Source organism: Platichthys flesus, chromosome 6 (genome assembly GCF_949316205.1).
Source record: "Platichthys flesus chromosome 6, fPlaFle2.1, whole genome shotgun sequence".
Classification (NCBI taxonomy): domain Eukaryota; kingdom Metazoa; phylum Chordata; class Actinopteri; order Pleuronectiformes; family Pleuronectidae; genus Platichthys; species Platichthys flesus.
In genome coordinates this window covers 9121801-9133970 of record NC_084950.1, presented here as the reverse complement: position 1 = coordinate 9133970, position 12170 = coordinate 9121801, and the positions used below count along the sequence as shown (strand labels likewise).

The 12170-nt window shown below is 39.4% G+C and overlaps 2 protein-coding genes across 2 annotated transcripts; one reads left to right on the top strand and one right to left on the bottom strand.

The window, feature by feature from the left end:
- Positions 1 to 1301: 1301 nt before the first annotated feature.
- On the bottom strand, positions 1302 to 4924 carry LOC133955180 (ADP-ribosylation factor 4-like). The gene is made up of 6 exons (XM_062389880.1): positions 4709 to 4924; positions 3804 to 3884; positions 3594 to 3703; positions 2571 to 2642; positions 1850 to 1975; positions 1302 to 1727 (listed from the first exon to the last, which is right to left on the bottom strand). Exons 1-6 carry the CDS (start codon positions 4773 to 4775, stop codon positions 1647 to 1649), a joined length of 537 nt encoding a protein of 178 aa, XP_062245864.1. The 5' UTR covers positions 4776 to 4924; the 3' UTR covers positions 1302 to 1646.
- Positions 4925 to 6566: 1642 nt separating this feature from the next.
- si:dkey-30c15.2 (uncharacterized protein LOC558938 homolog) lies at positions 6567 to 11584 on the top strand. The gene is made up of 12 exons (XM_062389879.1): positions 6567 to 6672; positions 6794 to 6837; positions 7264 to 7327; positions 7468 to 7599; positions 9286 to 9390; positions 9650 to 9699; positions 9795 to 9914; positions 10020 to 10065; positions 10168 to 10239; positions 10388 to 10541; positions 10665 to 10747; positions 10831 to 11584. Exons 1-12 carry the CDS (start codon positions 6640 to 6642, stop codon positions 10984 to 10986), a joined length of 1059 nt encoding a protein of 352 aa, XP_062245863.1. The 5' UTR covers positions 6567 to 6639; the 3' UTR covers positions 10987 to 11584.
- The last annotated feature ends 586 nt before the right edge of the window (positions 11585 to 12170 follow it).

Sequence of the window (12170 nt, the reverse complement as noted above, 5' to 3'; positions counted from 1 at the left end):
ACACGTGGAAGCTTATTAAAACCTGTTTTTTGTCCTGGGGCCGTTTTCAGCATGACCACAGAAGCAGTTTAGTTTGCCTCTAGCTTAAACTAAGTCAATGATGAAAGGAGAGGAGACAGCAGAACACCTCATTTCTTCATATCAGCTAGTTCCTGGTAGAAGGTGCAAACTGTTTTACTCTGTTGTGATGAATCTGAAAGTGAAGAAGCATGACCCACATCTATGAATGTAGTAATCAAAAAAGGTTTTATATATTAAATGGGTTAAAGTTTCATATCCTGGTGAGACGACCCCTGCGTATTCTAAACAATGACTTGAGTCCAACACAAGTAATATTTTCAAACACTGGCTTTATTCAGAGCTTTTTTGTAAAATATTTGTAGCGAATAATATTCAATACCAGCAGCTCAAGAATCTGCAAGCGTAGGTTGGAATGTATGACCCAAATAAATCGATGGGCAGGTAAGTGGTTGCGTTTCGCAAGATGAAGAATACAATACAGAACTTACCAACAACCAGTACAACAAACTCAGCACTAAGCACTGCCAAAACAAACCCAGAGCAACACAAAAGAACATGCTACGTTAGTGAAGGCGCTGACACTGGCCTCATGTCAACACTTAGAGATGCTTCCTTCCCCTTTTAGGGTTAAATAAGATTTACCTTCAGAGACAATACAGGAACCGAGATTTTTATTGGATCAGTTTTCATCGTGGTTGTTAAAAAGAAAGGAAGAGGAGTGAGGACAACTTCACAAATGTTCAAACAGGATCTATTCCTGCTTAGTGGTACAGTCAAGTTGCGATGGCACCATCTATACTCGACCGATGTTTTGATTCTGCAGCACCTCACCATGCACTGCAGCATAAGTGGAAGTATGCTATTGCAATATTTTCTCTTTCAAAAGCTAAAAAAGTTACAAATACATCTTAGGGAGGGAGCATGACCTACGAATGAGATGAGGGAAGGATTAGTCAGATTTGTGTAGAGGGACCAGAAGGCACAATGTTCCTTTTTTGGATCCATTTACAGAGAGGCCACGTGGTTCCACATCATCGACAAAATAAATCACTGCAATCCTTCGTCTCATTCAGGCCTGAAGATAAATGATTTGGCATGAGATCGAGGGCAGAGCAGTGAAGAGAACAGAGTCAGGTCTGCAAGGGAGGCAAAAACCCCTTTTTGCCCCCCCCCCCCCCCCCCCCCCCCCCACCCCTACTTAGGCTCAACAATGACTAGAAGTCCAATAATGAGGCAAGTGGTTGATTACTGCAAATGCTGCCTCGCCAGAAGCCAAAGTGTCGATTGGAAAAGCCACTTGCTTTTTATTGTTTCTGATTAATTTCCATATTAAGCCATTTGCTCAGTGTGTAACTGGATTAAAACTTGTTGTCACGTAAGAGTGTGGTAACAAATGGAGAAAAGTACCGAAAGTGAAAAGACAATATGTTAATCGCACTGATAACAAAATAAGAAACAAGTAATAGTAAAATTTCCCAAAGATGATTATATTGTCCACCAGCCTTGTCCCTCTTTGAACACCGGTGCTTGAAGACCAAATGTTTCTGTATGAGTGTCTGTGCCTTCTCTCTCCTGTGCTGTGGTGTTCAGTCTCTCTCACTCTCTGTCCAGCCAGTTCTTCATTCCTAGGAAAGTTCTTTGGATAGCCAGTCCATTCCTTCATACAGCCCAGTGCCATGGGTGGCGCAGGTGGACTCAATGTGCCACTGTGGGTTCAGAGATTTTATGGTTTTAGTTACAGAGAACATCAATAGCACTCTGTGCACATGCTTACAGATTTGAATTTTACTGCAGGTGTAGGGATCATGCCTCTGATCGGATTACTCACATTTTTGTTGCGGAGAGTCTGCAGGCGAAGTCGGTCTGAGAGCTCGCTGACTGATAAGGCGTTGGGGAGGTCCTGTTTGTTAGCAAACACCAGCAGAACTGCGTCTTTCAACTCATCCTCCATCAACTAGAGGCAGAAAATAGATAAGAGGAACAATGAGATTTCATGTTTGCCTGAAGACACTTAACTACAATTACATCGATATGGTTCAGCCATTGGCTTCATGTCAACACTTAAAGGTGCTTCCTTCCCCTTTTAGGGTTAAATAAGATTTACGATACAGGAACTGGAATTTTACAATAGCATTTATAATTGTGGTTGTTACAAAGAAATATTAGAATTGCAATCACAATACAGGGTCTTTATATTTCTTAAACACATAAAAAAAAACGATTTTAAGTTTCACTTGACCTGCGTCTGTTAGTAGTTCATATTTTACCTACAAAAGTATTGTCATCCAATACAGAGCTTTCACATTCCTTGATATAAACAGGAGTTGAGGGGAAGTAACTGACAAAGATTAAGTTTCAGCCGGCAACTGAAGACAAGAGTGTGACTCTGCTGTTGTAACGAGTGTGGGAGGGTCATTCCACATCTGAGGAGCCAGGAGGAACAAACAATAACACTATTTGTTCTAATTTAGCCACGTCACAGTATAAGACGCAGTGCACACTGATGATAACTTACCACCGCTACTGAGCTTCACATAATAAATACGCACCATCTTTGAGAGTTCTTCTGCAGACTCTTCCACTCGATCTCTGTCGTTACTGTCCACTACAAAGATGAGGCCCTGGATGGACAAGACAGTAGAGTGGTTAGATTTACACATTTCTGAATTTTAATAATCAAATGAATGCACCGGTACTTTTTTATACATAGATGTATATGTATTGTTTTAGAAGATTAAAATGTAATTTGTAAGGTTTTCCATTTGATTACTTATTTTGTTTTTGTATGTTTGTTTCACCGCTTTGTGTTTGCTCCCTCTCTTCATTCAGTATATAGGTCTCTCGACCACTGCTTCTTTCTTTCTCTCTCTCTGAGTCGGGCGAGTGACAATCGTATAAGTGTGTCAACATTTTATGTCAAAACCTCAAAAAAGTTGTGCAAGGCTCATTTCACTTAACACAACAGCACAACATGACTGTGGTATGAACCTAAAGTCATTTACGATCCTCCAGTCAACTGTGAGAAGAAGAAGAACATCAATGGCTCCAACATGTTTTCTCTTCAGGTTCATACCTCAGTGATGTCGAGCTGCTGTTCAATGTGAAGTCACCTTTACACAGCTTGGCCCTCTGAAGGCTTTAATATAACGTGTCCCCCACACTTGTGACGACTTTTCTCCGCCATTTTTACATTACAACATTGACCCCAGAGAGGAAGGTGTTGTCATGTGAGCTAAACGAGACACGGGATTGGCTGCTTTACTGACAGTCATCTGTGATCTGCAGTTTGCTAGCAATCCAGCTACGTTTAGCTTGAGAGCAGTTTTCCGACATGAACTCCGGAGAAAGGCAAACTCCAAACAAAGTCCAAAGTCCCCATTGTCCAGTTTATTAATAATATAGAGCTAAACTATATTCTGCTAAAACACTAAATGCTTAACTTGTACATGTATTTTCTTACTTTAAGTACTAAAATGATAACACAAAAATGACTCTGACATTAATTGATATCTGTGGCTGATTGGACACTTGTCCATCATCTAAACACAGCAGAGGGACAGTCCCTCTCATACCTGTGTGTTCTGGAAGTAGTGTCTCCAGAGAGGTCTGATCTTGTCCTGTCCACCGACGTCCCACACAGTGAAACTAACATTTTTATATTCTACCGTCTCCACATTGAAACCTGTGCAGGGGACAAAGAGAGAGAAGGAACAGATTTTAACAACACACGTGTATTGCCAATGTGAGACACACTTAAAAAACAATGACTGGTGATCTCTTACCAATGGTTGGGATGGTGGTCACAATTTCTCCAAGCTTCAGTTTGTACAAGATGGTTGTTTTTCCTGCAGCGTCCAGCCCGACTGCAGAGAAGAGAAATGTGGTCGACACCAACATTTACATGAGGGGAGGACGAGAGCCACAGATAACAACATGAACTCTGAATTGCATAACCAGCGTTGTCCTATATATCTCCACACGGCAGAGGACACGTGACTGTACGAAGCCAATCACCTGGACCGACACTGAATGATTCACTAACGAGCCGGGGAAACCAATCCATCGATATTACAGCTGCTAACAAAAGTGACAACACGTCAGTCCCGTACTAACCGGAAGTAGCCTTTAGAGTCAATAGTGACTAACGTCCATTTAATTTGAGGACTTGATTACATGATTACTAGTTGGATAAAGTTTTTTAAAAAAGGCAGCACTGTAATGAGTCACTATCTAACATGGTTGTTCACTTAAAAATTAAAAGTTATTTCAGTAAGAATTATCGAGTAAAAGACAAACGGCAGCAGCAGACGAACTTTGTATTAACGAAGCCAAAAGTCCAAAATAAAAGTATTGATGTGATTCTATGTTTATTTGAAGCTGTTTCCGTGACAAAGTCGCCGTCAGCAGCCGAACTCCCTTTTAAAAACACCAGGACTCCCATCAACCGAAAACTTGCTTGTCAAAAGTGCCTTTACTTTAAATTCTCAAAACTCCCAAAGGATCGAAACAAACCCGCGGTACTTTTAACTCCCGCGTCCGGTCCCGTGTCCTTCTTTCCTTCACTTGGGAAAGTTTGACACGTCCAGAAGCCGTCAGCCCGCAGCCCGTCGGGGACTAGCTACCTCCCCGTCGAGCCGCGGCTAAAGCTAACGAGCGCTAGCCCCCGAACCCGCAAGCCATCACTCACCCATCAGGATCCGCATCTGCTTTTTACCGAAGAACCGGTCGAAGAGAGAGGTCAGCGTGAGGCCCATGGCTGCGCGGGGACAGGCGAGTGTTGTCGTGGGGGGAGAGAAACGCTGCTGGGTTCGCTCCGGCAGAAGAGAGGCGGTGATGGAGGCTTCTCTCGGTTCCTGCTGCTCTGATTCACCGCGACTGCCACGTCCGGGCCAACGTGGAATCAGCTACGTCATCACTTTGAATCAACTTTATCGACACGCGTGGACAGACAGTGACGCGTTCCGGTTTCCTTGAAGACGGAACATTGAAGGAGGATTGGGGTTAAAAATATAAAATATATCAAAATAAATGAAGTAGAATAAAAAACAGTTAAAAGATGTTGTGATAAAGATGAAAAGCAAGTGGTAAAATAAAAGGAGGATTCGGTTAAAAATAAAAAAAAAATCAATTAGGGTAAAAACAATAACAAAGATGTGCTAAAGATGAATTGAAAGACTTAAAATAAAAGAAGGATTGGGTTAAGGGCTGTCCTAAGTGTAAAGTGCTTTTTTTGTGATAAAATGCAATAAAAATGAAAAATCTATTACAATCAAAATACGGCTGGAAAACAAATCAAATTTGAAGCAAGGTTTCCACGTTCTTATTGATGTTTTGAAGTTAATTAGAAATTGTCTGCTCCTTCAGTGATGCATAGACAAGCAGAACATAATGCACGAACACACAAAGCATAAACACTTGCAAACACGTAAACAAATCCATTTATACAGCCACACATACACATCTCCTCCACTTCTTCACTCTCACTGCCAGACTCTGACAGAAACGTCCCCCTCACATCGTGAAAACTGTTTTCGTCACTCGTTAAATGCAGGTCCGGATTCTACCACCAGATGTCCCTACATTGCAAACGTGTATCAAACGATTGTGCTGGGTATAATCATAATGCTATGAAGGACGTTACATGACCTAAGTATAAATAAACAAACAAATAAATAACATAAATTAGTAAATAAATAGATATTTTGTGATGAAAAAGGCTATTTCTGTATTTCTACTTTTCATTGATTTCTACATTTATTTGTTGGTTTTTCATACATTTATACATTTATACAATAGTTAATTCATGTCTACATTTATGTTTTTCGGTTTTTGTATCAATATCTACATTCATCCATTCATTTCATTACACATTTCAATTTTTTTTAAATTATTTATTCATTCATTAGTTCTTTCTTTTATTAAGTCATGTCTACATTCATTTATTTTTTTAGCTCTGTATTTATTTCTACGTGTATTTATTTATTCCTACATGTATTTATTCATTTAATTACACGTTTCTACATTTATATTTTTCCTTCTACGTTTTAATTTATATTTGAGTAATTTTTTACCCTTAATTTAATGCATCCATACGTGAGCTGTGAATCTAGTAATGTGGTCGTCTGAGTCTTAAATTAGGAGCCAGTTCACTCCAGTATCATCCTATGCAGTGGAACAAGTTACTAAGACATTCTCAGGACAGCAGATGATAAACATGTAGCCTGGCAGCGGAGGAAATGAAAGTATCTGCATCGGTTTTTTGGTCAGGAAACTTGTTCCTAACAGCCAAGGCCGGGTAATTATCCAAATAGTACAGAGGGAATTCCAAATCTAATTCTTTTGTCTCCCTTAATGGTCTGAATTTCTTGAGACAGTTGGTAAGACAACGAATTTTCCCGTTCTACTTGGGGATTCCCATGTTAAAACATGGAAGTGCCACTGAACCACCCACAGGACAAAGGCTAACACACAGGCTCAGAGCAGGTGGAGTCAAAGCAGCAGCACGTGATGAAGGTGCAGGTTTTTATATAAGTGTGCCGTGATGGGAAAACTTTTTCACAAAGGTTTGTTATGGATAGAGGTGGGAACACTGGATAGACGGATAACTGGATATTTAGCATGGACATGAATGGTATACTGCGTGGAGATCAGGTAGGTGTTACTCTCTTTACTTCACTGACAATCACAGGAATTCAATGAACAGCTTTTTTTGAAAAGGTTTTAGGGGGGAAACGACTGTCATGCATTTCTTAAATTTATGTTCTTTTTACAGATTGACGTTCTCACCACCGTGTACTTAGTGTTACTCACACCCAGGTAACATGCTTCCTCACACTCTTTCACTTTCATGCTTGAATTTACATACTTTACAGAGTTTCATCTGCCAAACCAGTAACTTATCAAGAGACAGGCTGGTGATTACCTTATGAATTCCTTCACTTTCTGTGTTAGATGTCAGTGTTAAAATCACTGACACCTAGCCTGACGTTGTCAGACTCACAATTCTAGTCAGAATGTGAACTTCCCGACCTAATATGTTGTGGGCGGGGCTAAGTTCGTCTGGCATCCAGGCTAACTGACACCTATTTTCCTAATAGAAACGTTATTATTCAGCACTGCCTTGTTGCTCACTCACACAGTTTACAAATTTAAAATGTTATACAGATGGTAAAGAATCATCTGATTAAATTGAATGTGTTGCAGACATGATTTAACAGTTCACACGTTTCTGATTAAATGCAGTGTGGTTGGGAGTCTTTCTGTCCTGGTAGTTTCCATAGTGAGAAGGAAGCATCTACAACAACAGGTGAGTCCAGTTGTGTGTTTTTGTCTTCCTGCCTGTCTGCATTCTTGGTGTTACATGTATTTCATGGCTAGTTAAACAGTTGAAATTTATCAAAAAAAAGGCTGCAGACGACATGTTGATTACGGTGTGTTTGTGTGCAGGTGCACCTCCTCGTGCAGCTCGCCCTGGCAGACCTCCTGGCTGCTCTGATCCTGATGTCCTCCAGTGTCATGAACAAAGTGGGAATCCACAGCAATGTCCCCATCTGCCAGTACAGCCTGCCACTGTCACTGGTGAGGAACAGTCACTTTCACTCTGCTAGACCAGAGCTGTTACTCCTTGAAATACATCATTTGTTTTATTGTGTGGTGGTGGGGTCGTTGAGAAAGTTGTGGAGAAGGAGAGAGTTGGATTGAATAAAAATCCTCCAGGGTTTTTGCGGTACTTCCCATGAAGGTCTCAGGATTTTCACTGGGTCACTTGAGACTGTGACTCAGCATTGTCACGTCATCCCAGTAAAATACTCCTTATATTGCATCTATAAAGTCAAGTTGTGAGCTGTTTTGATGTGTCAGGTTACGTTAATGTTGCTGTTTCTTCAGCCCGAGGCAAGTATCATGATGTTAAATTATAAATAGTTTGAATTAAAATCAAAAAAAGTTATGATCCCTTTGCATTAAATTAAATCCAAAGTTTTGCAAATATTTCACATTACATTTTACCTGTATAAGAGTTAAGGGCAGAGTGTAGTGAAAGATGTTGGAACAGAAACAGCATTGTGCATACATTTTAAAGGTCTTAACCCTTTATGTAAAGGGCCTTGAGGTAATGTAGATTACGTTTTGGCCCAATACAAATAAAATTGAATTGAATTGATGGAATTAAGTCACACAATATATAAAATAATATGAGCCCACATCAGACTAATAATGAAAAATAATATTAGAGAAACATTAATAAGAGCAGGGGCTTCAACGAGTTCCGCGCATTCTGTACAAGCTGCTGTATATACATGTGGTGTACTGTAAACATATTTATATACAGGATATCTAAGTTCAAACACTACAAATTCTGACGAAGTTGAAATGGAAGCAATGCTGACTGTACAAAATTATTTTACAGATCTATTCTTCAAAATCTCTGTATAAATAAACTTTTAAAAGGTCACCACTCTTACTATTGAAACATGGTTTTTTAAGAAGGTTTTAAAATAAAATCCAGGTAACTGACTGTTCTGATGAAAGTAGAGCAGATTTTTTATGAGCAGGTTGTAAAACTAAACTGAATAGTAAAAATGTCCTCAAACAGACTCATAAAGAATGTTCTCATAAAGACAGAGAAAACGCCAGTCACCTACTGGAGAAATGTTATTCAACATCACTGATGATCATGTCTGTTTCCACAAACTGTGAATGACACCTCTTTACATTGAATTTAGATTTTAGGACAAGGACATTGTCGAGTAATTCAACAGCTGTAGCAGTTGACATTTAATTGAACCCTTTGGCGTTTAAAGGTTCATTAGTTGAAAGGGATCTGTTGGCAAAAATTCTATATAAAATATTACTAGTGATGTTTTCACTTGTGTGTTCATCAAAATTGATTGAAATGGTGTATTCTTTACCCTAGAATGGGCCCTTTATATTTAAATACTTAATATTTACATCTGGAGCAGGTCCTCTGTACAGAGGCTGCCACATTTTTTGTGTACAGTTGTATCAATCTGGACAAACTAAACACCTTTTGAGTTTTTATGACAATTGCAGGCGACCATAGAGGGAAGGGGAGGATGAGGTGAGGGGGTTTTCAGCTGCAACATAAAACTTCACCACTAGATGGCAGTAAATTCTATACACTGAACCTTTAATGTATTAAAGGAAATATTTGTAACTTTTTTCAGAGATGCACCTACACTATCATATTTCATCTTCATGATACATTTTGCCTCACTATAAATGTGTTTGTCTGTTCTGTTCCAGACATTTTACTTTATTTCATTTCTGCTGGTGGTCATTTATGCATGGAAGTCAAAGAATGCGATTCAAGGATGGAGAACGAGACCGGCAGAGGATGAGGGCACGCAGGTAAACAACAGACTGTACTTGTGGATTATGATTTGTCATAAAATATTATAGTATATTTATATTATTGGGGAAAAACGTTTTAACAAATGGTGTTTGTTTTTATTATTTTCTTTTATGTCATATTTTCTTATTTCTGTTTTGACTCATTTTGACCTGTGTTGTTTTATATCCATTTATTTACTTTTTTAAATAATTGCTATAGAAATAAAGTGTCATCATCATTTCATAATTCTTCATCACCTTCTGTCTTGGTTTACAGAGCCAGTGTAGAAGAAAAATGGTAGCGATGCCTGTATATGCCATAGTGTGGTGAGTTCAGGAACTTGAAACTGAACCTTTCCAAAATATGGATATCATCAGGGTGAACTGAATTTAATTCTGTCCCTTTCTCTCCCATATCACAGGCTGATTCCTATATTGCTGTACTTAGCATACGTGCTCACTTCCTTCATAACCACAACTTTGCTGACTGCAGACAATGACCAGTCACAGGTCTTCCATAATGAAAGCAAGTACTGCAGCAGGTGAGCACACAACCTTCAAAATAAACTTCTTCCAAAGACATAACAGAAGTGGAATAATCTTTTCTCCTGTGTTTTTCACTCTTTTGATTTCCCTTTTTCCCTCAGCTGTATTTTGTTCTTGCACGTCTGGGGAGATTCCTGCTCGGATACGGTGAGTAATCTGAGTATCTGCAGTGAAATGCAAGACAGTTTCCTTTTCAGATTTGGTTGCATATTGTATTTAATATATAAGCATGTTCCTTTTTCTTAACAGGATGAAGTCCATGATAACTTCATCAAAATATTTCTGGTGGTTGTGGTGATATCAGTGATGCTGTCTTGCTCTGTAAGTCATAAGAAACTGCACAATTTAAAGATTTTAATTCTTGATTTGTTTCACAATGCTTTTTAAAGGCTTGTTTAGTGTATTTATTTTTTATATTATTCAGTATATTGTGTGATCCAAAGTAATAGTTGATTTTTTCCTGTTTCAGGTGATTTATTTTAAGGTTGGTAAATGGTATGAAAGACATCAGCATCAGGGTCTTTTTCCAGTGGAAGGAGATGGGCGTTCGAGAAGGCGATTCAAGACAGTGTTTTCTACAGCAAGAAATATGGTGATGGTCATCTTAGTTTGTTGGGCACCAGGTACACACACACACACACACACACACACACACACACACACACACACACACACACACATTTAAAGATCATGTATTTCATCTCATGGACTTTTACTCAACCTCAGCTGGCTCTTCTGTGTTGCAGCTCTTGTCCTCATTCTGTTTTCCACCCTCATCAAATGGACAAATATTGAACAGCGCAGTCTATTTGGACTTTATATGATACAGGTATAAGATTTCACCTAATGAGAGAAAATAAGAATTTTATCTGATGTTTGAGTTGCAAATAGTTATTGTTTTGTCTTTTTAAGGCGGCTGGTGTGTCCCTTCAAGGATTCCTGAACAGTATGGTTTACGCCTGGAGACGACCAAACTTCACAGAGGCCATTCTTGGGGAGAACACCCCCCTGGTGGCACACAACCACCTGGCTTTCTTTGATGAATCGCTAAGGACCTCATCCTGTTGACTCTAAAAAGACAAGGGAGAAATTGCTGGAACAAGCTTCAGAAGACACTTCATGACTTCATGACAACTAAAGACTGAAACATGAGGCCAACAGGAAATGGCCTGGAGAGGAAAAGAAAAGAAGGAAACATGAAGACTGCAACAGATGCATGTGTCATGTGATAAAGTCATAGTAGCTTAAATATTATTAATGGGAACATGGGAGTTGTGATGTATTTATTTGAACAGTTTTATATATGATTTTAAAGGATCCCGTGAAGAGTTGTGTAATTTATGTGATGTGTGATTTTGTTTTTGTTTTATCAAATGTATTTGTACTGTGTCTTGAGGCGTATTTAACCAGTTGTTTTAATGCTGACTTGTTGCTCTGCACGGTTTAAGATAAGAAAGAGGGAAAAACTGTGAGGGTTTCAGAAATCTGCTTCACATCTCTGTCGTTTCAGAAGCACATGTCACCAATGATAACTCAGATATCAGCCTCAGGAGTGAGCTTGTGCCTGAGCAGTGAGCAATGCTCAGGGAACACTGTGTCTGGTTTTCTTGTGTCTGTGCGCAAGCATAACTTATCTCATAAAATAAAGTGTGGTTTGTGCAACTGAGGTCATATACAGAGTGATACAATCTCAGCTCAGCCTGAGCAACTGCATTAGGTTGTCTCTCCTGTGTTCCAGCTGCATATATACAAAACCCACGGTACGAGACAGGGTTCTCTGTCAGAGGCGGAGTCCGTCCTGTAGCAGCAGGGCTGTAAGTTCATGTGCTTGTGTGTACGCATACCTTTAATTATCTGCCCGGTGAGTTTTCTGAATATGACGGATGAAACCTGCAGCCTCGCTGGCTAAACTCCTGGCTGGCTAAACAACTCTGGATTTCTAAATGCGCTTGTGTCCTCCAGCTCCTTGGTTATATAAATCGTTTGGCACAATGATCTCGAAAAGCTGCGCCTGAGTGAGGAAAAAACAATGTAATACACACATCTGGGGAATTAGATGTGACTTTTCCCCGTTTTCTAATTCCAGGTTCATTTTTCAGATTTTCACTGACCTCTGTAGTGGGATACAGCTTATTATAAAGACTCTGTTAACCATACACAAGGAAACTCTAGTTTAGCCCTGGGGCTCATCGTGTCTTAGTGCTGATTACATTTTATTCTTTTTCTCATCAACAATAACCTTTAACCTTAAG

What these genes read in the sequence shown, in the direction of transcription:
- LOC133955180 (XM_062389880.1), bottom strand. Translation starts at nt 4,775, where the DNA reads ATGGGCCTCACGCTGACCTCTCTCTTCGACCGGTTCTTCGGTAAAAAG. An exon ending in GACCACCATCCCAACCATTG is followed by an intron (nt 3,704 to 3,803) that starts GTAAGAGATCAC and finishes TCCCCTGCACAG; the next exon opens with GTTTCAATGTGGAGACGGTA. An exon ending in ACTACTTCCAGAACACACAG is followed by an intron (nt 2,643 to 3,593) that starts GTATGAGAGGGA and finishes TTGTCCATCCAG; the next exon opens with GGCCTCATCTTTGTAGTGGA.
- si:dkey-30c15.2 (XM_062389879.1), top strand. Translation starts at nt 6,640, where the DNA reads ATGGACATGAATGGTATACTGCGTGGAGATCAG. An exon ending in GTATACTGCGTGGAGATCAG is followed by an intron (nt 6,673 to 6,793) that starts GTAGGTGTTACT and finishes TTCTTTTTACAG; the next exon opens with ATTGACGTTCTCACCACCGT. An exon ending in GAAAGCAAGTACTGCAGCAG is followed by an intron (nt 9,915 to 10,019) that starts GTGAGCACACAA and finishes TTTTTCCCTCAG; the next exon opens with CTGTATTTTGTTCTTGCACG.